The sequence below is a fragment of the Leptosomus discolor genome, chromosome 9 (assembly GCF_034619465.1).
Source record: "Leptosomus discolor isolate bLepDis1 chromosome 9, bLepDis1.hap2, whole genome shotgun sequence".
Taxonomy (NCBI): Eukaryota; Metazoa; Chordata; class Aves; order Leptosomiformes; family Leptosomidae; genus Leptosomus; species Leptosomus discolor.
The window spans coordinates 46,896,430-46,923,976 of NC_141399.1; the positions used below are offsets into that span (position 1 = coordinate 46,896,430).

Genomic DNA, 27,547 nt, shown 5'->3' on the forward strand with positions numbered 1-27,547 from the left:
GTTCCCAGTGCGGGATCGAGCGGGGCTGCAGGTGATTGGGAGGGACTTGTTTGCTGCAGCTCTTGTGCCAGAGAAAGAAAAGATGAAACAAGCCTACCCCGAAGCCTGGGCCAGGATGAAGCACGCACAAGCCCACGGGTCCAAAAGCAATCAGTGCTTCTTGCAGCCCAACGTGTTTCTCTCCTCCTGCGCCGGTGGGGTGGGCTCGGGCTGCCTCCCACCGCGGGGGTGCTGCGTGGTGAGCGGCGGTGTCACCCCGCCACCAGGACCACGGGGAGCCTGGTCTCTCCCCTTCCTCCCAGCCACACGCACCTCCTTGCTCTCTTTTTTTTCCCCCTCTCCTCTCCTTCTTTTCCTCCCCTCCCCTGCGCTGGGTTTGCCTTAGATCTAAGCCGAGCTGTATTTTTTTTTTTCCCTCCCTCGCTTTGCCCTGCTGCCAGTACGAAGCAGTTTCCCGTACTGCATTTAAAAAAAGCCCCGACAACCCAACCTGAAGGAAAACGAGCGCATCCCGAGCTCACCCCAGCCCTGCTGCACCCTGTGTGTCCTCCTTGCACCTTCGGGGACACATCCCAGGCCCCAGCCATGGGCGCTGGGCACCCCGCTCTGGGGACAAGGGTCCCCCTGGCTCGATGCCCTCCCACAGCTGCCTGAGCAACAGCCCCGGAGCCCTGCTGAGCGTGGGTGCAGCTGCACAGCCCTGGGAAGGGAGCTTTTCCAAATTATTGCTTTAAATAACGACAGCAAAGCAACGGCTCTAGGAAAAAAATTTGCATTTGAGAGGCAGAGATGATTAAAAAAAAAAAACAAAAACCAACCTCCTGCCACTCGTCGGTGCATCCTTCAAGTCCTTCAAAGGCACTTGCAGATGGGGTTTGGTTATTTTTTGGGAAGGATTATGAGATTTAAGTCCCATAAAAAGAAAACAGATGGAGAAGAAGACAATGAGAGACAAGCAGCCCAGTCCAGAGCCCACGGGGAGAGGAGCAGTGGGGCGGCTGGGCACAGCACACGCCTGTGGCCTCCAAATGCCCAGTAACCACAGGCAGGCGGTCAGCCTCACCCAACAGCAGTGTGTATACACTGCACATACATATATATATATATATATCTGTGTGTGTATATGTATACACTAAAAACCCAGCTAAATGTAAGTATAGGTATCATATATGCCATTCGTGCATGTATATGTCTAAAACGCACCTAATTTATAACTATTAAACTAACATAAAACATTGAGATGTGTTCCATATTTGATGAGTAGAATGTACACGTAGATTTTGCATTTTGTAAGCACAAATGTAAACTATTATATATAATCAGCTTGTTTCAATCTATGATATTTCGATTTTAATGCATGAATAGATATATAAATACTCAACTAGTGTGTTACAGTAATGAAAACATCCTTTTGGTGGTGGTGTTTGGTTTGGTCTTCTCTAGTTTGTAGCTTTTCCATCAAAAAACTCAGGGCTTTGCTCTAATCCAAAATATGGGGGGGGGGTGTTTCCCCCCACTTTTTCAACTTTTCCACATCTCAGGGCCAGAACCCAGCAGCCTGGCAGAGCCCGAGGAGGCTGGTGCTGCGCCGTGCCCCGGGCTCAGCCAGCAGCGAGGCTGAGCGGGGATTCCCAGCGGGCACACGCACCAACACACCGATGGAAATAGATGTAGGTATTTCTTTATTTCTGTGGAGCACGTGGAGGTGGGCTGTGATGAGCTCATGCTCCCGGCAGGGGCTTCCCCCACCCCATTGCCTCTCTGGGTGTCCCCGTGGGTCTCTTTTATCACACCCCCCCCGCAGCCTGGCAAGTCCCCCCCCCCCAAATCTGCAGCCATCCCAAGAAGATGGTTGTCATGCTGGGCGAGCATCGCGGGTTGTGCTACCCGTAAGCGAAGCACCGTGCTCCCCGGCACGGGCTGCAGCGTTGCCTCCCCTTGCTCCGTCCCTGCATGCACGGCACGAAGTCCTCCGGAGGAGCTCGTTGCTGTAGTCCCGTTCCCTTTGAATCTCTATTTTCATCACCTCTTATCTCCTCGTGGGTTTTGGTTTGGGTTTTTTTTTTTTTTCAAATACTATTTGCAGTAAATATCCCCAACTTGAAAAAGGGTTGAGATGCATATTAAATAAAAAAACCCTGAGCTATATAAAACTAATGCATATGTCAGCTTTCATCTAATGTCAATTAAAGCACCTAGCATAAACAAATCGTTAATATAAAGCCCTTGATTAAAGCCTTGTTTTCAGTGTCTCACAGCCACTGTAACCTCACTTACAAACAATCCTCCCCGGTGTTTCCCGCCCTCAACCCTCCCGTAACTGCTCTTATTGACAAAAATATTAGCTCTCCTGCGACCAGCACTAATACCTGGGATGCTCCCTGTGCCCCTGAATCGCTGCCAAAAGGAAGAACTAATACTGCTAATAATAATTTAAAAAAAAAATAAAAAGCCCTGGTGTTCTCCCCATGCAAGAGCCCCTGTGGAGCAAAGACGCCGTCGAGCCGCGGCCCCTTGGCGATGCTGCGTGATTAAAAGCCAGACCCAAAGCCGTGCCCAGGGGACCGGAGGGGACCGCTTTGACACCACTTTGGGCACCAAGATGCTCTCAGGGTTTTCTTTCGTCATTATTTTTGGTTTTCAGTGCCTCGGGTGGGACAAGGACCTTCCTCCACCCACCGACGCCACCTCCAGCTTTTCCCCCTTCTGCAGCAGGAGCCTCTTCTCCCCCGCTAGGTACCAGCACCTCGGCACAGCCTTTCCCCAAGGTCTATGGAAGAGTTGATCAAAATCATTCCCGTGTTAAACTGCCACCTCTCCAGCCCCTTTTCTTTCGACATCCTGGGCTGGCACCGGGCAGAAGGTCGGCAGCAGCCAGGAGACCAGTGCCTGCAACCAGCCCTGGGGAGAGGAAACCTGGGGAGACACAAGCACGGAGCCCTTTTCTTTTTCAACTGGTTTTATTCTACACAATTTTTTTAAACAACATTCATAAAACATTAATTACAAAATGTGCTAATATGGGGTAGGGCTGTTTATTTATGGGGTTTTTTTTTGTATACCAACCATCAGAAATTCACATTTTGAAAGGACAGTCATACTTTTAAGACACACATTCAAATACTTTACTTCCAGATACAAAATTTTAAGGGAATATAAATCACTTACTTACAAGGAGCAGATGTCAAAAAAAAAAGAAAAAAAAGAAAAAAAAAAAAAGAAAAAAAGGGATCATTTTAGACTTCAGGGTCTGACTTCTGCATCAAATTGAGCGCTTGTTTTCAGGCTACTGGTTCTGCTACTCTGCCCAGGGCACCCAGCAGCCCCAGGCACCTCGCAGGTCCCAGTTCGGAGCCGCGCACAGCTCCTGCTGAGCCAGAGCTGGGAGCACAGTGAAAAAAAAACCCCATGGGGTTGCAGAGCTACCAACAGTCTTGCAGCCTTTTATTGAGTCTTTCCAGTACGTACAGACACCGTGAGGGTGAGCGTTACCAGCACATCGGCAGGGCAAAGCAAGGCATCCCACCCTGAAAAACCCACGGGCAGGATTTTTTTTTTCCATCAGCAACGGAGCTAATGCCAACGGCGACGGCCCCGGACAGCGGCCGGGCTGGAGAAAGGCACGGCATGGGGATGCACTAAGCTGGGGGTGATGGCAGCAGGCTGGGAGGTCCTGCTTTAAAACCAAGTTACCGTCTCATGAATTATCCAAAATGCCCAAAATTGAAACCTCCACCCCAGCGCTCTTATGTGGAGTCGGCTCCAAAACCCGCCCAACCGAAAGCAAATATTTGGCTTCATCCTGCTGGATTTCAGAGCAGGGGAGGGAGGGCAGGGTAATTTCCTAATTGCCCTCAGCTTCCTCAAAACAGTCCTGTCTCTGGCTTTAATGGGTTTAAATGGCTGAAACGGGATATGCTGGGAAAGTTCAGGCCTCGAGAAGTCGTGTTCTTTCCCCAAATGATTTGATTGAATGCACTCGGCAACCGAAAACCCAACTGCATTCAGGCAACCTGGCTGTCACGGACCAGAAGCGGAGCATCAACGCTACGCAAAAACCTGCTCCAGTAAACAACTCGTCTTACACACCACGATTAGAAATGTACAAAAAAAAAAAGCTTCATTCCTTAGTAAAATAGATGCTAAGTCTCGTCTCTAATGCTACGGTTAAGAGCTACGCTTGCCTTGCCAGTCAGAGGTGGATGTAGGGTGAGCGTTGGGAAGTACGTCAGAGGAAGAGGAGAAACTTTGGAGGTACCAAGCCGCCTTCCAAAGCCATGTTTTGCAGAAAACGGGAGGGATTGGGTGTCTTTCCGCTCCTGCCTCGCCTCTGCCAGGCGCGGGGACCCTAGGACCGGCGGTGCCGGTGTTTTGCCGCCACAGCGGCACGGCTGTGGTGGGAAGCGGAGAGACGCGGGGGCGCTCGCAGCGTCCGTCCTTGGCGGGAGCACCAAGGGCATTGCAACGTTCGCAAAAATAAATCAACACGACACACTCCCCCCCCCAAAAAAGGGGTCGTGCAGGATGAGCCTGCCAAAACCCAGCGATAACCTCACTGCCACCAGGACTAAAGTCCACGGAACCGCCGTGCCGAGCTGATAAAGCACCCAGAGCGACGCTCAGCCCCGCAGCCCCGGGGATGGTCACCCCTGCAGCCACTCCCGGGACTCGGCTACAAAGCTCATCCACCACACAGGGATGGCAGCTCCATCCATCCCCACGCCTGCTTTCCTTCCAAGGATGCTCAAAAAAGAAGGGAAACGGCTTTATTTCGGGTCGTCGCTTGCCGGTGGAGCCTGTCTGTGGTGTCAGCTTCATCCCTGCCCGGAGGACGTTGGAGGAGCATTTAAGGAACCCTTGTCCATCACACCATTCTCCCCAAAGGTTACAAGGGCGGCTGAGATTTAAACAAAAGTGCCCGAAAGAGCTGCCTGAGCGCGGGTTTTTGTGGCCGAAAGGCAGCAGCTCCAGTGGTGAAAGGGGGCTGCTTGGCTTGCCTTGGCAAAGGAGCCGGGGCTTTCAAAGTCACCCGAGTTTTCTGCTTCCAGCTGGAGAAGGAGAAGCAAACTCTGCCAGCGTGAAAATTATTGAAGCTAAAATAACCAAACTCCAAAGCTGTTGGGTACAGAGGCTTGTGCAAGGCGGGTAATGGTCTGCAGTGAAGGACGGAGGGTTGGCGAGGGTCTCAACTGGATCTGTGTCGTCCCCCCCTGCATCCAAGTTCACCTTTATGCTGGTTGTTACTCTGGAGACTGTATGGCCACATATAGATGCAGATGTCAGCCAAGGTGAAAAATCCACCCGAAGCCTCCTGAGATGCTGGAGAGACCCGAGCGAGCGTAGATGAGACTCTCAGCGCCAAATCAGACTGCCCGGAGCAAGTCGCTCTTAGCACCAACATACCAACACCAAAAGAGACCTGCAAAATCCTCCTGTGGCACTGAAACGCATGGAAGGGCAGGAAAGTCCTCGCCCAGCGGCAGGCCACCTCCCTCTCCCAGCTCCTCCAGTCCAGGCAGCTCAGCCCGGCGGGTTACGATGCTCCCCGACTGGCGGCGTAGCCAAACTGGCAGCTCCAAACCACCGTGATGGCGGGAGGCAGAGCCAAAACGCCTGGAAAATGGGGGTCCCCCAACCCCACAGGACCGCAGCAAGACCTGCAAAAGCCCTTGAGCTTTGATGGCAATTAGGATGTGGCCTTCCCACAGCTCCCACAGCAGGGAAATGCTAGAAAACCTCAACCCCAGCCAACGAGTGGCCAGAATTTGTTAAACTTAAGCTATGTGACTTAGAAATGAGTATTCCCCCGGCCGCAGGACCTCAGGGCAGGGCACGCTGCAACGAAGCAGCTCCCGCAGATGGTTCCAGCTTTGTTTCCCAACTCAAAAAAAAAAAAAAAGCTCTAAGCCATGAATCACGGCACTTCCCACAGCCGCTGCCCTACCAGCCTTCCCATCACCGGGGCAGCCCTGAAAGGCTGAAAAACCTTTCCCCCAAGCCCTTCCAGCTCCACTGTCCCACTCTATCCCTCAGCGAGACCGAGAGGAGTTAACCCTGGTGCCTCACGCTGCAGCAGCAAATTAAAAAGCCAAAAAAAAAAAAAAAAAAAAAAAAAGAAGAAAAGACAACTTGTTTTTGAACACCCTCAAGCTAAAGGTTTAGGAAGGCAGCCTGAGCCAAGCCCCGAGCAGGGCGCTGCTGGGACACGTCCCGTGCTTGCTGTACACTTACATAAGGCTACGCACCCGCCTGCAGCTCTCCAAACACCCCGGGCATGGAGAGAAGCTGCTCCCTCCCTTGCTCCCTTCCACCCTCTTCCCACCCATGGGACTCGACCTGCTCCTGTGCCCTCGCTGGCTCCCAAAAGTGGCCGAGGCCGGAGAGTTGGGCCCTACCTTCTCCTCCCGGAGAAAGAGAGCGGGGTGGGAATCACCACCCAGTACCCGCAGGGGAGGGAGAAGTTGGGGGTCTTGTTTTTAATTGGAAAACTGAGTAAAAGGTAGTTTTTACCACGAATGTTGCCTCCCGTCCAGCCCTCGCCCACCCAGAGGAGCTAGGATGGCTGATCCTGGTGGGAAGAAACAGGAGGGGGTTTAGGATGAAGCTTTTTGCAACAGGTAGGGACCTATTTGGCGTCACAGCAGCAGACTACAACAGGCTACGAGGATGTTTCGGAGACCAGTGCATTTCTCCCTGTTTATAGATGCTCAGATCGCCACGACCCCCCCCTCTCACGTGGCAAAAGCCCGCAAAAATTCTTGCAAGCTGCCTGATACTCAAGGGACAAACCCGACGCACAACAGCAGCATGGAGCTGACAAACAAACCCCCAAAATACCCCCCTTTACGTTGACAGACTGCTCCAACCTTTTCCTTTCCCGTTCCCACCTGTGTTTGCAAATGAGGCAAACCTTTCATTGCCTTGTCTTGATCAAGGGCAGGATCTCGACCGAAGATGCTGAGAGTGGGTTTGGGAGGCTGGTACCAGACGTTGGTCCGGGATAGGATGAGGGGTGGATTCCTTTGCCCAAACTCGGGTGGCCCATGAATGCACCTTGTCACTCAAAAGTCTCCTAGAGGGTCGATAACGAGAGCTGTGGGCAAAGATCAAAATTTAGGGGGCATGAACGTGGGTACCACCATCCCTCCTGGGCAGAGCACTGGCTCCTGGCTGACACGGAGCTGGTCTGGTGCCGCCGCAGCGTTAAGCACCCATTGCCCCCAACGGGGGCTTCTCCCGAGGCAAAGACCTTTGCAGGCAGGTGGAGCATTTAAGGCAAATGGAAATCTGTAGAAATTTGGGATTTGAACCACAAATTGCCTTACGAGCCAGAGAGGTTTTACGGCCACGAAGCCTCATGCAAAGCTGGGGGCAGTCACCAGCGGGCTCTGCTGCGCAGCCGCTCGCTCGGCCCAGATGTGGGTTTGAGGCAGCTCTGCTCTTCCTCTTGTTAGTCTGAAAAAGCTAATTCTTGAATTCAAATCATTCACAAGCTATCATTCAGGGAGCATTAAGGTCAAAAATATGATTTCAAGATCTCCATCGAGCTCCGATGGAGAATAAAAGCCCCAAAACTCCCCAAAGGAGCTACGATGCAACATATTTCTTTCCTTCATCTGTCAGACGGCTTTGGAGACGCCCCACTGCCAACGCTCCCACCTGAAAAGCATCACTTCGATGCCCTGCCCTAGGCTAAGCCTGGCAGATCACGCCGGAGCAAGGGCACCACAGTTCGGGGCCCCGCAGCGCACGGGTGGACGCGTGCCCTGCCTCCTGACGCAGCTCCTGCTGCCTCCTGCGGCTTCCTAAACCAAGCGATGGGTCAGCAGCGCCACAGCAGACGATGCAATACGGGCAACGGAGGGTCACAACAGTCACAGAAAAGCGTATTGAAGAAAAGAGACAACTGGACATCTCATTTTATAGTCATAAACAGACGCGTCACAACACACCAGTCAACTTTCCAGCTCGTACGGGGACAGAACGGCCACAAGACCACAAGACCTTATAACGCATTAGCCAACATGGATTAAAAACAGGGCCAGAGGGGCATGCAGGATCCTCAGCCTATATACAAAGGTCCCACCACTGCCCACGGGACGGGTCCTCCCCTGAAACCAAGCTTCCCCAGCAAAGATTCGTCTTGGTCATACAAACCCCCACGCTCGCCGAGGGACGATTCCCACGCACGCGCCCCTCCTGAGGCTTCTCATTTTTTCTCATGGCAGGTGGATAAAATGAAAATCCAATGAAGGATGGTTTTGCAGCCAGGATAAATGCAAGCTTTGTTTCTTTCTCTCTCTCTCTCTCTCTCCTGGGTTATTATTCCCAGGAAAAGGTACCCTGGTGCCAGCCGGCACCTCGTTCGCATGGGGACCCACCGGGGCTTCCCTTGCTCTGTGCCACGCTCATTAGCGACGCCTGGAGATGACGAGTTCCCACGCAAGGCTGAGTGCTGCCTTCGCTCTCTGGGGTGGGTACCCATGGGCTGTGCTGTTTTCTGGAGCTCTCTCCCTCTCCCGCCGCCGCCGGGGACGGCACTGACCCTGCACCGGCTCTGCACGGCAACGCACGGGCTACGAGTTAAACGCTGCTGGGGCTTTGAAACCCTTTGGAAATACCGGGCTTCCCCTGCCAATACTGACTCGTGGTTATTGCTGCATAATATACAACTGGCCCCCCCCCCAAAAAAAAGCGCGGTGGCACCCGGTGCCCCGAGCCACCTGCATCCCAGGGTGCAGGGAAGCTGCTTCCCGGCACGGAGCGGACTTGTGACACGTGGGGCTTTGTCCCGACCCTGTGCGCCTCAACACCTCCGAAGTGCCCGTCCCGGTGGCTTGGCCGCGGTTTTCACCGGGCAGAGCCGGCCGCCCTGGGCTGCGCTGGGAGCTGCCCCTCTCTTTCGCCCCTCAGAAGCCAAATCATTCGTCGCTGGGCGAGAAAAACGGAGGAGGAAAGTGGACGAGGGCCCTGCTGGTCTTGTCCGTGCATTTTTAAGGCATATTTTGCAGGAAGGGGGTGCTCCCGCGTGGCTCCATCCGATGAGGGCGGCAGGACCGGAGCTGGCCGAGCTCCCCACTGTCCCAGCTGCAGCTCCCTGGGTGTGTGGGAGAGCAGCGGAAAAGGAGGAGAGGAGAAGATTAAAGCGGGACTCGCCGACCATTTATTTGGTTTGTGCATTGGACTGAAGCAGCATTTCCTCCTTCAGATCTGCTGGCTCCAAAACAGCCTCTGGTGCCGGACGGGGAGGGGGCTGTCTCGGACGTGACACCCAAGTGACACCAGAGGAGAAGGATGGACAGCTGCACGGGTCAACAAGCTCCATCTGTGGCCTGCTTTCAAAAGGCATTTATTAGCTGTAAACCTGTCGTGACGTATAGAAAACCGGGGAGAGAAGCGGGAGATCGATCAAGTTGGAATCCTGGTGAGAGTTCTCCTTAGAAAAATGGTTAGAGGACGAAAAAAACCCGAACAGGTGGCTTTGAAATCAAAACTGTCCCGAAAAAGAGTGTTTCTGCTAGTTAAAAGCCTTTAACTAGAAGAACTTTTTGTGTTTTGCTTTGTTGTTTTTTTTTTCTTCCTTTACAAACATAGTGCATCTGCGATCATTGAGAATTACAGTCCGTCTAGAAAAGGGCCTGTGCTTGGGCTATGGAGAGGCTGCTGGTGGCGACAGTGAGTGCCGGTGAGCGGCGGCGGCGGCGGCGCTACATGTGCGCTTCGGAGGCAGGACAGCCCGGCAGCAGCTCCCCGTTCACCACCGCCTCCGAGACCAGCATCTTGTCTTTGCCAGAATCCAGGCGCTGCTTCTTCAGCATCTTCTGATGGACCAGGGGGACGACGGAGAGCACCAAACCGCCGATGATGGGGGGGACTCCGGCAAAATAGAAGGCCGCGTCGTAATTCCCAAAATAATCATTGAGGTATCCTGAAAGAGAACAACAACGGCGGTTACGGCCACGGCAGTCAAATGACTGACTCGTCTCGAGTGAGAGCTGTAGCTTGCTTCAACCACCAGATTTGGGGAGATTTGGGGGTTTAAAACAATCTTTTTTTTTTTTTTTTTTTTTTCCATTGCATTCCTTGGAGTTTTTATGCCCTGGATTAAAGGATGTGCGCAGCCAACACTGTGTAGCGAGGACGCCAAGAAGGAAAGCCCCAGCCATCCTTCCTAGTGAACCAGAACAGGACACAACCAGACACATTCCAAACACAAACACTTCAGGTGGCTCTTCCTAGCGCCTTGCTGGCCAGGAGGTAATGGGAAAAGCGGGCAAGGGCTGTTCCTCTGGAAGCCCTGCTTTGCTATTTATTCTATTTTTTTATCTACATGGGGATGTCAGCTGAAAAATACACGCTGCCAGGTACAAACGATAACCAAACCCTTAAAACCCAATGAGGTTCTTGTTAGTTTGGCAAGTTCTGACACAGCCAGGCATCCTTGGAGAATAACACGTTGCCATTTATCAGCGCCGGGAAAATCCCTTTGGGTTTCCTCCTGCGAAGACACTTGCCTGGGGATTACATCTGTGAAATGAGCCCCTCCACCCAGCCCTGTGCCAGGGCAGGGGGTCCTGCAGCAGCACCCTAACGCCGAGACGTCTGCAACCCCCACGAGTTCCTCCACTGAATTTTGCTGCCAGAAGCAGAAAGATCAGAGGCGCTTACGGAGCTTTAGCTTAGCGATTGCTGATGCGGACGTTCTGCTGTTCGAGGGCCAGCTTTGGCCACGTGCTCGCTGTTAAGGACGTTGTGATTATTACTGGGCTCAAACACACAGCCAAGCCTTGGGAAGACAGAGGCTCGGGTGTCTCCGTCTCTAACTTTGACTCAATAATCCAGGGGCTGAACTTACTGATTAGCAATCAGGCCCCAGAGATCTAAAAGAACTTCTAGAAAACTAGTAGCTGCCAATTTTCAGCTCAGCTTCAAATAAAAATCGCTTAATGTGACCTTGAGTCACTCTCGCTGTTCCCCTGCTGGTCACCTTTCATCAGCCTGGAGAAAGGTCCTGAGATGCCACAGGACATAGCATGGAGTGATGCTACACCCACACTGCAACCCCCACACGGCACGGTAAGCCAGAAAATTCAAAACCGTATGGGTGGTCTTACGCCAAGGTATCACCACGGGTGAAAGCCACTACAAGCGTCTGCTCCCTCCCAACAGCTGGGTCCCGTTCCGGCACCGTGGCGCTACCAACCTGCTATCGGCGTACCCGCGGTCATGGGCACAGCCATCAGCCCCATGAGGTACCCTATGGCCTGGGATGCCTGCATGGGCCCCACCAGCTCGAAGGCAATGGGGGCCATGATGGTGGTGAAGAAGCCATCGCAAAGGCCGAGGAAGAGGCAGATGACAATGACGCCCTCGAACCCTTGGCACTGGGGGATCATCATGCACAGGATGCCCAACAGCATGAAGGACGCAACCTGGGGAGACAAAAGTGGGCATGTCACTGGGGTGCAGGACGAGCGGGGACGGGCAGCAGGAAGCGTCATGAAGACGACACTGAACAGGTCAACGACATCACCCCCTCCTCTGGACTCAGCAACGACATCCACCCTCTGCTCTCGTCTCGGAGAGGCCCTTAAGAATAACCTTTTAAGAAGCTTTACGAAGGATTAGCTGCTGGATTAGCTGCTAGATTTCAGCAGTTTGTTCTTCAAGAACCACAAGAAGGTGAGAGGGTGTCCAGCACTTTGGGAAGAGTTGGGACCACAGAATTTGATTGCTGAAAGGACACCAAGACCTCAGGCCAAGCGTGTAACTTCTCTGTACACCTTTCTATAATAAATTTTCTTCCCTAACAGCAGACAAGGGTGTTAGGAAATCGTCAGGAAAGGATGTGCAACCTGTGGTTGACGGCTATTAAGCAGTGTTGATACTGCTGTAGAGATGGTGTCCCCTGACCCGCCGTGGTTAGCTGGCAGTTACGTGGAAGCTTGGACACAACGTACCTGCAGGTAAATCTTCTTCAGCCCGGGAATGCAGTCACCAATGCGGCCTGAAACCAAGCGCCCCAGCCCTGACATGGCTCCGAGGCAAACCAGGAGGATCCAGTCCTTTTTGGTTTCTTGAAATCTCTTCTCCACGTACTTTACCTAGGATGGAGGGACACGAATCACCAGTAAGTTAATCCCTCTCGTATCCCAAAAAGGGACAAGACTTCCCACAGGGGGCTTGCGGATTTGGGGGTGGTTGTGTGACCCTCATGTCCGCACCACGCTGACTGGCACACCCCACCTCTGCCCACCCCAAACCCAGGAGCCTCCTCCTCTCCTGCTTGTCCTCAGGAGCCGCAGGAAGCGACCGCTCTGCCCACCCTGGCCCAGAGGACACGTGGGAGCATTAAAAAGCTGTCTCCTCCCATCACTATTCCTGTTTACAGGACGTGCCTGGAGCAGCTTCTTAGCTTCAAGGCTTTTGCTGGCTGTGTCCCTACTGCCCGTCTCCACCTTCCCACCTCCTCCTCACTCGCATGGAGGAGCCCTTTCACTCCAGGCAAAGGGACCTCCCTCTTACCAGGTTCATGTAAGGTACGAGATATCCCAGGACAGCAGTAGCGATCCCAAAGGCCCAAATCCGATAGGTCTTTCTCCGGAAAACCCTCAAGTTGAAATATTTGCGCGTCTGGGACCAGCACTGCTGCCGCATGCTCCGGCTGCCCAGCTTGTCCTGCCCATCGTGCTGAGAGTCACAAGAAGGTGGCAGGATGGGCCGATAGGTCAGGGACAAGAATATCTGGATGAGCATTAAGGCACTGAGTACTTGGAAAGTATGCGCCAGCCCAATGGCCTTCCCGACCATCTTCAGGAAGAAGGGGAGCGGCACGGAGATGAGGCAGCTGCCGCCGGCCACGATGCCGTTGGCCAAGCCAAGGCGGCGCTTGAAGTAGTGCCCGAGGATGACCAGTGAGGGCTGGAAGGCGAAGGAGCAGCCGCAGCCGAAGAGGATCCCATACGTGAAATAACGGACTTCCAGAGACCTAGTGGGGGAGAAAAAACCCCAAATGGAGGTGGTTACGTTACGCAGAGGTAAGGAAGCCTTCTCCCCCACGGTCCTGCAAAACCTGGAGTCAAGACCCACATACCACAGGTGCTACACAGACATTCTGACCTCAAGGAGCTTATTCCCTAGCCAAAGCAAGGATTATCCTCATTTCACAGCTGGCACGTTAAGTCTTCAGGAAGATGAAGTCTAGCTGGGGAGTGCTTTCTGCAAAGAGGAGATGGCAGCAGCCAACCCGCCCGCCTTGGGAAGCTGACCTAACTTGAATGGTTTTTCAATTACAGCAAGCAAGATTTTCTGAGGTAGGCAGGGTGGGTTATTTTTAGCTAGAAATTCTTTTTTTTTTTCCACTTAAAGGACTAATAGAAAACATTCTGCACCCAGCGTCTGAAAGCAGAAGGCACCGGGCCTGCTGGTTACTAGCCACTTAGGAAGGGAACATTGCCCTTTTGCCCAGCCTCCAGGCTGGTTAATGAAGTTCTTGTTCTTTAAGCTCCTCTGGGAGCTTCAATTAGTTAATAGATCTCATTTGTACCTTACATTGGTGGCCGCTCTCAAGGAGGGAGTGAAGTGGCTGCTCTACAGGTGGAAAGTCCTGAGAGCCCTTGGAAGGAGCCATTTCCCAACGGCCAGCCCCGTTTTCCCAACAGAAGCAGCTGAGAAAGGAGTCTAAAATTAGGCGCTGCAAATAACCTGCTGTGTTTCTCTCCAGAGGGAGGATTTTTTTTTCCTCCACCCTCCGTGCAATACATTCAGCTGCAAAAATCTGCCATGAAATACCGCATGGGAAGAGAGCGTGATGGAAACATTTGGGCAGCTCGCTGGGCAAGCGATGCCGCACGAACGGTGTCTTTCCTCCCAACACTCCCAACGACTCACGCGAAATACTGAGTGCTGCTCGTGCAGCAACGAGAAGACAGCAGCCCAGACCTAATGAAGCAGCTTGAAGCTGAGAAAAACGTTTACAAGCACATCATTTCTTCCATTACCCGCTCGTCTCTTTAGCTAGCCAAGCAGAAAGCAGAACGTGCTTGCTGTACCCAACGGCTCAAAGACAAATGGCTGTCATGAGAGGCAATTTCCAGCTACTCCAGAACGAAGCCACATCAGAAACCCCCTCCGCAGGAGCCAGGCAAGCAGCTGGGCTACGCAGGCTGTCTCCGACCTCCCACGCACCAGCCCTGGCCATCTCCGCTGGGTCACACCAGCTTTGGTACTGCAGCTAAGCCGACGTGTTGGATAAGTGGAGACAAATGCTGCAGTTCCCATCTGCTCCCCGCTGACGTTAAGACACCCCTGCGTGAGCGGGGGCTCCTTTCAGCCATGCCTCTTAGCCAGGATTTCCCGCTCTGCTTGCTGGGAATCAGCCAGCTGCTCTTTGGTGGGAAGGGTGGCATCATCCCCCTCGGACAATGAGGTCTCCCGTGGATAACATCTCCTGAGACAAGGAGGTCTCTCTCCAACGGCTGCCTCACAGCTGGCAACGGGAACGGCCCTGGTTCAGCCCTGCTGGTAGAGGTTTGGGGGATTTCTCTCTGCAGGAGAAACTGGGCAGAAATTGCAGAGGGGAAGGAGAGGCAGATGGAAAGGGACTCAAACCCCACCACAGAATGCTCAACGGTGCAAAAGAGGAGGGCTGGGAGGGCACATGAAGACAGCCCTGCTGAACTGGCCATCATCTCCCGCTCCTCACACTAACACATCCCCCTTAAAACCAGAGGGAAGGTGAAATCTTACACAACTGGGATTTCTCTCTTCTCGAGGGCGCATAAGACCTGGGGTGGCTCGAGCTGACTACGAGTGCAGGAGATACCCCAGTGCAAGGTGGCAAAGAGAGGAAAACCCACGCCTTGACCCTATCCAGAAAACTTCAGCCTTCCCCAGAGCTCTGCTTTGGGGCACATTTTGTTTATTTAGTGGGTTTTGTACAAAGTTCCCAGCATTTTGAGAGTAGGAGGCACTGAGCAACAGCTGGGCGCTGGGGTCCTGCCGTGCAGGCTCGGCGGCTGGGAGCGGGTTTTTGGATCGGCTCGGCGCAGCGCCAGGAACCGCGGCTCCTCTGTTTGGACAAAGCAAACCCATTTTAGAGAAACCAGGAGCTAAAGGGTTGATGAGCCTTGATCCAGCCCTGCCTGAGCCCACCAAACCCCGGCTGCGTCGCCCTTTACGGCAGCAGCTCCCCAACAGCAGCTCCCTTTGCACCGGTGCACGTCGCCCAGCCGGCGCGGGGTGCGTCATCCCCAGCTGCAGCTGCGGGGAGCTGGCAAGGGGGCCCGAAACAAACAAAAAAAAAACCAACCCCTTCTCCATTGTTCTGGGTGAGCAGGAGCCACTAGCTCTGAATTTCGGGACCGGCCTTCGCCATCCAGATGGAGCGCTGCCAAATCCCGCAGCTCCGTTGCCCTTCCTCCGGCTCCAGCTCGACTGTGCCGAAGGCAGTTTCCCTCGCCAGGGGTCCAGCTGCAAAGGGGCTCCTTTCTCCCTTAAAAAGCAGCCAAAGGAATGTGAACCGAGAGCGAGAAGGCAGGAAATGGGGATTTCAGCTCTGGAGCTCTCCTGGAAATAATATTCCTCTCTGCCTGTACCGTTTGATTAGGTTTTTTTTAAGCCCCACACAACAAGCCACTGGTCCCAAGAGCTCTTGTTCTTCGCACGAACGTTTTACAATGGGAGGGCAGAAGGAAAGTCCCAGCTTCGTCGATTAGAAGGGAAGCAAGATTCCATGGGAAGCAGCTGTGATCTGTGCTGCCAGGAGCCTGGGCATACCTCCCCTCAGGACCGCCTGCACTTTCTCCAGCTACTTTTGAACTACAAAGGGGTGGCATCTGCGAAGGAAGTCGCAGAGGGTGGTTCTTTCCACGCCGCTGAAGAGGGTTTTAGCATCCCAAGTCCCCCGGCTGCAATCGGCCCCAGTCCCCGGGGCTTCACCAGGAGGCTCAGAAGCTGCCTCCCCTGCTCCCAGCGTAACAGGGGGCTCGGGAGCACATCACACACAGCATGGAGCCACCAGGGTTGGGGCAAGCACGAGGGTCTCGTTGACCAGGGTAAAAGGGAGCCGGCGTCCCGCTGCCCCGTGCGGGCAGGGCGGGCAGGGAAGAGGACAGCGCAGGCAAGTCGCCCTCTGGGAAACTAGTGTGTAATTGCTTTAAAAAAAACACCCACTTCTTGAAGCATTTTAATTAAAGCAATATTGATTTTAACTGAAACCCAACCCAAAGCCATGCTTTTATTCAGAAAAACTGGGGGAAATGATGCTTCGGGGGGTGTCTCCCCGGTGCCTTTGAGACAACCGTTGAACAAGCGCCACGTAAGGGACCCCAGAGGTGACCTCTTTGGGCTCCCACAAGGATGCAAAGGCCTTGGGTTGGGAAGATTCTCACACCGGGTCAGGTGCACCTGCCAGCCGAACGCACGCCGGCGAGCACCTGCCAGCAGAAAGGCACGGCGGGGGCTCGGCCGTGGAAAGCGAGGCGCAGCCATCGCCCCGCGCTGCCGCCGCCGCCCGAGCTGGCACGGGAACAGCACAAACTGCTCCAACCCCCGGCTGCGCTCTCCCCATCTGCCCTGCGCTGGAAACTCCCTCTTGCCAGGTGTAACCCACCAAATACTATTTTTAAGCCTTAATTTACTTTCAGTAGCAAACGTGAAATCGGCTGCAAAGGAGAACGGTTTTGTCCACGAGCGCCTCTTTGAAGCCGCCCGCAAAAGGCGTGCCAACCTCTCGCTGCCTGTTTTAAAGATCAAATGAAGGACCTGAGGGCTGAAATCCCATAAAACAACTCCCAATCCCAAAAAAACCTTCGCTCAGGTAAAAAATTCGCTCTCTTGTTACATAAGGACAAAAGAGCAACCTGGTTCAATGGGGAGGGAAACAGGCTGTGCACACATGGGCTGCACGCGGGCTGTGGGGACGCCAGGAGACCTCTCATCTGGATGGAAACCACCTGCTTTGCCCCAAAAGGCAGCAGCAACGTGTAGGCAGGGAGGGTTGCAGGGAACAGTGAGGAAGAGGAGCTCGTCAAGGGGCTGGACGGCCCCTCTGCAGCCTTACTTGGTGAAGGAGCTGGAGAGGAGTCCAATGAAGGCGATGGCAGCTCCCAAGGCTGCCGTGGTCCTGCAGCCGATCCGGTCGGTGAAGATGCTGACGATGGGAGAGCAGAAAAAAATCATGCCCATGGCCAAGGAGCCGACCCATGCTAGGGAGAGAGAGAAGAAAGGCGATGGTCAGGGTGGGACAGCAAACGGGGGCCAGGAGGGAACAACCAGGGACCGACTCCAGCTTTGAAGGTGGTCTCGGCAGAGAGGCAGCCCCATCACTCTGTTAATTAACAGGGCGGCTCACAAAGAGCATGGTTACCGCCCGTGCTGCCGGGGTGCGATCTGCTGTGCGGCCATGCGATGGAGGCACGGCCAGGTTTTCCTTTTATTCCCCTCCGTTGGGTTCATACACGTCTGAGGGAAGGCACTGAGCTTTCAACGCTTTTTTTTCTAGCTTGCTGTGCACGAAAAGATGCTGATGCCACTTCTGGAGGGGACACCTCCGTGGCCAAACCCCCCCGAGCTCCTGAGAGCCCTCTGCTCCCTGGCTTTGCCTATGAAGAGTGAAGGGTTTCCCATCTTGAGCTGTAGCTCTGCGTTTTTCCAGGTACCACACTCACCCATCACTGCTCCCCGCTCCCCAGAGCCAGGATTGCCCCACCTCCCCCTCGCCCCACGTTCAGTGGGGATTTCTCCTCGCAGCTGAGCTGATGGGAGACACACAGCTTGTGCCAGGTTAGATCACAGCCCTGGTCCTGCCAGGCGATTTCCAAGCGGGACCGTGATCTCATGCCTCTTTCCAACCCACCTCTGGAGAAAACCACTGGCTGGCTGGCTGGCTCTTTTCAGAAACTTTATTATTTGCAGATTATTTCAGCCCACCGTCTTCTCCCTGCCCTCCACCTTCTCTCTTGAACGGTTTCTGTGACTATTTTGGGGAAGAAAGGCAGGCTTTCAAGAAAAGCAATGTGGTAAGGGAAAAAAAAATCTCAGTCTACCAGCTCTGAGGAAAAGCAAGAGGTCCCCTCGGTGGGGTGCAGGGCAGGGCAGGACAGACAGATGGACAAGGGGCCCCCAGCCCTGCCCAGCACCCAAGCGGAGGGACCTCCTGCAGCATCTCCCAGCTTCAGGTGCCGCCTCTGGGCTGCCGACCGCAATCTGCCCTGCGCAGACCTCAGGACGTGTGCTCCTTGCTTTTTTTAGTCCCTTTTTTGGGGCTGGGTTGTTGGTTTTTTTTTCCCCCAAACCGAGCGCTCTGCAAACCCTTTGAGCACAGCCCCACGCAAGAACAACCCGTCCTTTAAGAGCCGTGAGATTTTCAGAAAACAGCCAGGTCCCTATTAAAAGCAAATCCCGACTATGTAAGAGCCTCTCCAACCTCTGCCTTTCAAAAAGGGACCACACAAAGAAGCCCTCGCGAGCCTGGGAAGAACTGACCCTTCCAAATTAATTGTAAGTTCGCAAGGACCCAATTTACTCCAAGTCTTCCTTAATAAATGCAGAGTGGAGCAATAAAAAGAAAAGCGAGGGCTGCGCGGGAACCTCGTGGGACTCGCCGGGCTTTCGTCTCGACACCAGGCGAGATGCAAAACGCCGAGGGAGAGGGAGAGGACCCCCCTCTCCGGCTGATTTTCTTGGTTATAAACACAAGGCACAGTGTAATGAAAGTCCTTCTAATAGGATTAGGTGGCACGGCTCCAAAGAGCCGTCCAAAACAATTCCAAGAGGGGGTGAGGGGTGGGAGCGAAGCCAAGATGGGAAAGGCTCGTTAAATTGGATAATATACTTCCAGAAATGTTCCTTCTACTCCAGCCAAGGCAGTAAAACGTTAGATGGCCCCGTCATGTTTGAAGTTTGTTATTTTTGGAAATTACTTTAAGAAATGCGGAAATAAAAGCATAAAGCAAAGTATTAAATTTAAAGGGCCAGATTCTGATCTTAATAACCCGGAGATTTACATGCAAATAAGCAGTATCAATCTCTGGCCCCAAAAATGCACACTCACCTGCAGAGATCAAAGCAAACCCAGGGCGAGAGGCTCAGCAACAGGCACTTAAAAGTTCCTCCAGCTTTGGGTTTGTAAAAAGGAGATATCGCTCAATTAAAATCGGTAAACACACCAAAAAAAAAAAAAAAAAAAAAAAAGAGTCCTGTGGCAAATTGCTCTACCTTAGAGAAAGGGCTTACCACAAGCAATGAATAAAAATAGGCTTGGGGAAGAACATCAAGTTAAAATTAGTAAGAACAATAGCCTCACTTCCAGAGCGGGGTTTTGTCTTCCCAGCGAAGCCCCGGGAAGCCGGGAGGGCTGGGCGAGCTCCAGCGCTGGAAAGAAACATCGGCAAAATCTGGGGGCACCTCAGCCCCGGCTCTGGTCCCAGCATGATTCACGCCGAAACAGCCCCCGGAGAGCAGGTTGCACAATTTACCCCCCTGGTTTAGCCCCAGCGTGACGGTGGTGATCTCCTTTTCCCTGGGTCCGGGCAAGGCTGGAGGAAAGCCGTGGCAGAAAACAACAGGTTGGGGAAAAAAACGGGGTTCAGGTGAAGTGTCTCCCCAAACCTGCCCCTCCGGACATGGAGCTGGAGTTCCTGGATCTGCTCCAGGGGATGAAGGGTTTACTTCTGGCAATCTGTGTAACGGTATTGAAGCTTCTCCTGGACTTTCCTAGACACGGAAGGCAGAGGCAGCCATTCCTCCAGTGGCAACCAGACGGGGCTTAACCAGCCTGAGTCAAGGCTTCCCTTAGGCAGCTCCTGCGATGCTGGAGAAGTTACGGCTTGATTTAAAGTGCACAGGTTAAAAAAAGAAAGGGGAGTCTTTCCTTCTGATTTCCACAGGGTTTGGATGAGACGGTTAATTCCTAGCCTGGCCACACCTCGCAACCCTCTGTGGCTGAGAAGCTGGGCGAGATACTGAAACACACAAAGACAAGCTGCCACAAGAGGCACGAAGCCTTATCAGCGCCGCAGTGGGGGCGAGCAGATCCTAAAAGAAACGATGGACTGAATCCAGCTGAGGCCGGGGCTGGAAGGAGCTCAAGAGCTGCACAGAACTTGGACAGGAGTCAGGCGAAGATTTGATCGAGTCTCAAGGTGCCGTGAGTTCAACCACCTCCTGGGAGCGTCAGCTGAAGGGGCTGGTTTTGGAGCTGCCTGTCTGGGTGCCACGGGGGGATGCGGCTAGTGATGGGCGAGAAAGCCTCTCTTCAAGGGATGCCTTTATGGAAACACCAAATGCTTCAGAAACTGCTTTTTTAGTTAAAAAAAAGGAAGGGGGGGGGGGGGGGGGGATGTAAAGCACTCTCCTTTTGCGAGGGGGCACCACTCTGCGCTCAAGACAGAGTCAAACCTGGGGAGGTGACTCATTTGTCCGCCAGCCCAACATCATCAAGCTGTGCCCACGATGGAGGAGCTCTGGGCCTCAGCCATCAGGTCCTCTTCCTGCCAGCAGGTGACAATGCTGGTGGGGACCCTGTGGCAGAGGAGGACCGGCACGCGGGAGGCAGGACCTGCAACGGGGCTGGCGATGCCGAGGGACCAGGGAGGGCCGTGAGCGCCACGTCCACACGCTCATGGCAGCAAGAGGTGGGCAGGGACCCCAGGCAGGTCCCACCACACACCAGACACCGGATCAGCTTTCTTGCCAGCAAGACCATCCCAAAAGGATGAAAAGCTCCTTCCTTGACAGTATTTTCCTGAGCAGAAAAAGGTTTCTGGGCACGGCGGAGCAGAGCGAGGTGGGCGCAAGGAGGTGAGAAACAACATCACCACTCCAAGATGCAGATCCAACCCCCTTCCTTGGTATTTAGCTCATTGTTCCCCCCAAAAAATCATTAAAAAAATTGTACTGCGTGGTACTTGCGGCCGAGCCTATTTGTTCCTTTAAAAATGAATCTCCAGGGAGAGAGAAGGAAGGGACGTCGCTCTCAGCTGTGCTTCCCCGCTGACCCACATACCCCAGGCTGGAGGGATCAAGGGCCAGGAGGTGACCTCAGATCCGCCGCTGGAGGAAGTGTCTTCCCTCGCTTCCCGCGGCTTCTCCCGCTCGCGCCGCACAGCCGAGACAGGGCGGCCGCGGGAGGGGATGGGGACATGTTGCAGAGAGTCACCTTCCCCAGGCACTTGGCATTTCCCAAAGGAGAGACGGGGCAGCCAAAGGTCATTGGCCTCCACCTCCCCATCTGCGCTGCTCCTCCTTCCCCGAGAAATAAGTAATTCCTTGACTCGTGTTTTCCAGGGACACGGGAGCTCTTCTGGCATGACAAACTCCATCCCACATCTTCAAAGCCCTTCCCAGCCCTACCTGGCTCCCTTTTGAGGTGGCCTGGGAGCCCAAGCAACCTGGTGGCCCTGCCCAGGCGGACACTGCGTGGCTGTAACCCCCCGCCTGCCCAGAGCTAAGGCGTGCCACCCGCAGCACATCTGCAGCGGAGGATGAAGCAGCTGTTTTATCTTGTGCCCTTGAAAAGCAATTTGCGTCATCCTCTTGCTCGCTCAAAGTAAAGCCTGAAATGCTCCCAACGGCTTGGCCCCATGCGCTCAACACCCCCCGCGGACCGAGCCCATCCCGGGGAGGGTTGGTCAAGGCTTAAATAAAGGCAGAGGCAAAGTCACATCTGAGGAGGCCACCGCGGCGCACAGCAGGAAGGGAAACCAAGCGCAAGAGCAGCAAACCGAAGCTGAGGAGCAGCAAACTGAAACTGCGGAGCACTAAAACCACAGCTGAGGAGCAGCCGGGCTCCTCTGGATGGGAGGCGGTGGTGGGGCGGTGCGGTGGCAGCCACCGTGCATCACGTGCCGCTGAAAGCCAGATAAACCCATTAACTGTATAGCAAGCCCTGCTTGGTACCATACCCTAAAGCTTCAGAACAAAGTCCTCCTTTATCAGGTTTGGCTGACTTCTCCCTGCCCCCTCCCTTCTTTTGAGAACAATTCCATAAAAGCCTGAAAATTGGAATAAATGGAATCATTCAGAGGAATTATTCAACACCAGGTCTGACGAAAGACCCTTTCAGTGTCCTGTTCGTGGCGGTATTAGGACAGACTAAGGGAAAACGTGAATGCTGTAGGAGAAGTGGCAGCTACCGTCATCGTGACATGGTCCCATGACCACGGATAGATAATGAAACAGCTTCTCAGAGACCAGACCCAGCAAGTTTTTGCCATAGGAGGTTTTTAAAAAATCAATTTTTAACTGGTTCAGGAGCACGGGGCACCAGAGCAGAGTAGGCTGGGAATGTACTTTGCTTTAAAAACCCCTCCACATCTCTCCTGATCGGGCCTCTCTGCCTTCCCTCGCTCTCAAGGATGCAGGGGACTTCTGAGAGACGATGTCCAGGCCACCTCCTGTAACCACTAAGTGACAGATTTCAGCTTATGTGAGAGAAAAGTCCCCATATTAGCTGCCCTGCGGCCACGTTAAGTAGAGATGGAGACAAATCTGTGGTTTCGCCTGGCAAGCAGCAGGCGTGGAGTGTTTGCCTGAGGTTCGTGCGCCGAACGTCTCAGAGAAACTCAGCCCCCGCCACATTTTGCATCGTTTCATCCCAAAACCATAAAATTCGACCCCAGTTAGAGCAAAATGGCGTTCGAGCTCATGTCTGAGCCGCATCACGTCCTCCCCGTCCGCAGCCCAGCTCCTGCTCAGCCTCGGAGGCTCCAGAGCCGGTCCAGAGATGCAAATTCTTGTGAAATCCATCCAAAAGCAACAAGGCAGCATGTGCTCTGCAGCTGAAACCCACCACGTGCCCAGGCTGGATTTTTCTCCCCAGCACTCCCCTCGGCAGGCCAGCAAGGTTTTTCTTCTCCGCGTCGCCTTCTGGCTTACAATTTTTGAGAGATGATTCACCTACCACACACTAAAGTTACCCAACAAATAGGAGCTGCAGTTGCAACAACTTCATCTCCATGCAGGCTCCCATCCACCACGTCCCATCCAGGCGTCTTTCCACGACCCGCACCCTCAAGGAGGCTGGGGATGCTGTTACTCCAGTCTCTCCCGATGTTGGGTGACTCCAAGGGATGTTGGATTGGACCAAGTTTGCCCATGTCCCATCTCCCCAGGTGAGAGCCCAGGGCTCCACGCCCAGCTCTTGGGATTCAACTGCTGTTGGGCAAAACCAGTGACCTCACTGACCAGAATAAACTGGCAGAGCCCCTTTAGTACTGGGGGGGGGGGGTGTGGGGTGAAAAAGACCATCCCGGGGGCAAGCATCCCCTTCTTCAAAAACCTCACCAGCCCCTGGGTGCGTTTTAATCCAGCAATTTTATGAAAAACAGAAAAGTTCCATTTTAATTGGTGAAAATTCCCTCCTCCCACCCGCGGAGCGCCAATCTGTAATTAGCCTTTCATGTAAAACGATGTTTATTCCTGACAGAGTTTATCTTGGCACAAACACGCGCTCTGAAATGTGCACACATTTGAAGACTCAAACCCTGCATTTAATTCTCTATCTGCTTGTTAATCCTCATTGTTCCCAAGCCCCTTTTCAAAACACACCCACGGGGAGAAGAAAGTATTTTTTTTTATATATATATATATATAAAAACCCCCATTCCAGCATCAGGAACACCAGCAGCGAGCGCAGCACCACAGGCACTGGGCCTGGGGTTCGGTTGCCCCCACAGCTCCCAGCGCTCACCCAAACACACGGTGCCAAACCCAGGAGGCCTCCCTCCTGATTTTTTCCATCTTTCCTTTTTTTTTTTTTTGTTAAAAAATAGAATTTTTTTCCCCCAGCTGTGATGCCCCTTGGATGTCCCCCCTGCAATGCAGCGCACGAGCCTGAAGGACACGAGCCCCCGTGTTTACCTGGCAGCTCTGCACCAGGAGAGTGGGGAAAACAGAGTGGGGAAACCACCAAGAGACCCCAGCCCCATTCTGGAGAACCTGCCCTCAGCGAGGCAAGCAGATGGAGGCCAGACCCCAAGTTTCATGATTCCCAGGCTTAATTTGGAGTCATTTGGGATTTACACGCTCCTGGCACGCAGCGGCCACATCTCCTAGCGTAGCAGTTCAGGGCTGGACCAGCAGCCCCCAGGGACCTCCCAGCTGGGACTGGGTGACTGAAGTGGACTAGGTCCTTCCTCCCTGTCCAGCCCCAAGCGCAGACGGCAGCACAGGGCCCGTCGGGGTGAGTGGTGAGAGCCAGGGGGGGTCCCGAGTGGCTGCCAGTGGCTGCTCCAAGTTGCCCTGCTCTGGGTGACCACAACGGTTCCAACAGGGCAATAAACACGATATCTACCTTCTAAAATGAAAAGAAGAGCAAAGGGTCAGGGTTAGGGTCTGGGTCAGGGTCATGGTCAGGATCAGGGTCAGGGTCTGGGTCAGGATTATGTCCAGGGTCAGGGTTTGGGTCAGGGTTAGGGTTTGGGTCAGGGTTAGGGAGCCTAGCTCTCCCCAGCCCAATGCACCCCGGCAGGCTGAGGTTTCTTCCAGGCCCCACGTGCTGGCTCCTCGCCCTGTGTTTTTGGGGAAACATTCCCATTGCTGAAGCCAGGCAGGTCCCATAGCCGATGGCAATGATTAACTCCAGCGGGACAGCGTGGGTCAGCCGCGGCCCCAGACGCAAGCTGCTGCACGTCCGAAATTTTAAGCCTTTGGAAAAGCCATGACCTGACCAAACTTCACTGGGCTTTGACTATGATTAACCGCCTCCGGTCACTTGTCCAAGCGCACGAAGTGCTTGCTTGGGAACAGCTCAGCGCTCACACCCTACCACGGCCACCCTCTCGTCCCCAACAGGGTGGTGGTGCCACCCTTCCTCTCCCCTCAGCCCAAAAACGGGCCATCGCCTCTGAATCCTCTCTGTAGCCACTTCTTGTAACTGACAAACTCATACTGGTAACCAGTTCCTGCGGCACACAGAGAACTGGGAGGACAGTGAAGCTGGGGGACGGGGGTGATGGAGCTTCAGGAATTTGCCCCATCGCTTTATCTCCCTTTGGAGACCACCAGCACCAAGAGACCACTCTGCAAGGTGTGTTCCTCCACCCAAGGCAAAACCACCACATTTGCAAAGAGGCCAGGGAGGACGCCAGCGGGCGGGTGCCTGTGAGGACACCAGCAGCGTTAAGGGGCAGCCCGCCAGCCCCAGACTGGCACCAGGACTGGGCCAGCAGCACCGGGGCATACGGCTGACCAGCGCCAGCCACCGCTTCCCAGCCTTGGGACCCAGATGAGCGCTGCCACTTTTGGGGGGACACCTGAAACCCCCAAAAGCGCAGGAGGATGACTCCGGGAGCACCTCAGCCCCTGCCCCATGCCTACCTGCGCCCTAGCGCCCTGCCAGCCATCCCACGCACGTGGCTGCTACGGCATTTCCCCGGCTCAGAGCAGCTCCTCTGCCGGGACACAGAGGTTGTGGCTCCCGGCCAGCAGGCATCAGAGCAGATGGCAAAGCAGCGCCGTAGCTCACAGCCTGGGCCAAGGGGACAATGCCAACAGGGCGCTTTATGCCAAGGTCAGTGGTTCATCTCCCGGCCAGGCACAGCATCCACGCGCATCCCTACGGGTGCCTACGCCCAGCGCAACCCCACCACCGCAGCTGGCATCGCATCTCCCATCCACACGGCGATATTACACCTGAGACGTGGCTGCAGGACGCCAAAAACCCCCAGGGTGAAAGCACCTGGGCCATCCCAACCCCTCGATGACTCAGGGAGAAGACAGGATGGCTCCCAGCCCCTGATGGGAGGCAGGTTGGGGACCCCTCCCGAAACACGGCTGGTGGCCCAAGACTGCCCAAGACAGCTCCATCCCTTGCAAAACCACCGGGCACTTTCTGCCTCCTCTCCCCCTCTCCAGTAAACCCCACTTGGGCTGTGTTTGGAAACTCTCCACCTTCTGCGGGGAGGCTGGGATGAGAAAGGATGCTTTTTTCCAAGCTAGAAGAGACAGAAAAGTTTCCCTCTTTGCCAAATTTCTCCCAAGCCATCTTCTGTTTCCCATTAACGGTGAGAAGAAACCCTCCAGCCTGGGTCTCTGCTCCTCCCACTGCAACTCCCACAGGCACTTGTCAACATCCCAGTAAAAAAAAAAAAAGGAGAATTAAACCCACCCAACCTGACTGGCCATGACGCAGGGACCTGCAGAGCAAGGACTGGCGGCGGGTGGAAAACAACCCCCCTGCTCTGCTCTTACATCTCCCCCACGGAAACTTTTCAACTCCAGTTGCTGGCAAGAGCCAGGCTGATCCCAGCTGAATTCCTTCCACTTACCAGCAAATAAATAGCAGTTAAATGGAGGGAAAGAGAAAAACACCCTTCTTTCAAAGGGAAAACAAAGAGGCTGGGGAAAATAAATGGAGGCGAAATGTTGGGCTGGTCACAGGCTCATGAAGATCTTTTTCCCCTCCAGTTGGGTACTTGACAGTCTTCCCTTTCAGTTAATTAAGGGATACTCAGAAAGAAAAATACTTCCAGCCCTTTGCCAGCCCTGACCGTTAAGGGGAGAGTCACGGCGCGCTTGAGACCAAACCCAGGAGTCCTGGCCACAGCTCCTCCACCCGGCCCAGACACTTAAACCACCACTTTTTTCAAGACAAATAGATGCCGTTGCAGGACACCTACGGTCTCCTCCCAGCCCTGGCAGACTTCTGCCCAGCCTTTTCTCCAAAGCCTCTGGTGACGGGCATTTCCAACCTTCCGCTAGACAAGGGCTGGTCGTCTCGCACTCCACGTATTCCTCTCAATCGACATCTTCCTTGCTGCAAAATTTCAAAGCATCACTTTGCAACCCTCACTGGACAGGGAGAACAGCTTCTTTCCTTTTTTTTTTTTTTTGCAACTTTTTAAGGAGCTGAAGGCAGCGATGCACCTTCCCTCCTCGAGCAAGAACAACCCCAGCGTGGCCTTCAGCACCGCACATCTCCTCCTTGTCTCCCAGTTGGCCTAACCCTTTCCTGGTGTGTCATGCTCAGCAGAGACACCTTCCCACATCCCTCCTGGGGACTGATTAATAATTAATTGTCCCTGGCCCCTTCCCTCCAGCGCAATGCGGGTCCTGGCTGTTGTCACATTGCACCCCAACAGTCTGTAAAGGCACCCACCCCACGGGAGCCCTGGAGGGAGGGACGGCTCCTGCCACCTCCGATGAGCTGCATCACCCCCAGCCCTGTGTTGGGGTGTCCTCGCCACGGCCCGCCTGCCGGCTTTCCAGCCCCGAAGGCTGTTTGATGCTTCGGCGAGCGCTGGGGAGCAGCCTGCCTCAGGCAGGATGGGGACGGGGGGAAGAGCCAAATCTCCCAACCACCCGCCAGCCAAGGTTGGGGCACCCTGAGGATGAGTGAGGTTGGAAGAAAGCAGCCCCCCACATTCCTCCCAGCAGCAACCGCATGCGTTGCCGGCTCTGCCCCACCACGGCGCTGCGTGGCAGCATCCTCCCCCGTAACCACCCCACGGAGCCCTCCAAGCTCCGACATAAAAAAAAAAAATGCTGCAGCAACCTCAGCCTGAACCCCCCTGGGGCAAGCATCCCGAAACAGAGGGCTGGGGCG

At 54.2% G+C, this 27,547-nt stretch overlaps 1 protein-coding gene across 1 annotated transcript in view; it reads right to left on the reverse strand.

Annotated features, from left to right (window-relative positions):
* Positions 1-9,707: 9,707 nt before the first annotated feature.
* The window catches only part of SLC16A2 (solute carrier family 16 member 2), a 33,003-nt gene continuing 15,163 nt past the window's right edge, over positions 9,708-27,547 (reverse strand). The window contains exons 2-6 of the mRNA XM_009956472.2: positions 17,063-17,207; positions 12,526-12,988; positions 11,961-12,104; positions 11,204-11,432; positions 9,708-9,928 (exon numbers count right to left, since the gene is read on the reverse strand). Coding sequence (XP_009954774.2) covers positions 9,708-9,928; positions 11,204-11,432; positions 11,961-12,104; positions 12,526-12,988; positions 17,063-17,207 — 1,202 coding nt within the window. The remainder of the gene's footprint in view (positions 9,929-11,203; positions 11,433-11,960; positions 12,105-12,525; positions 12,989-17,062; positions 17,208-27,547) is intronic.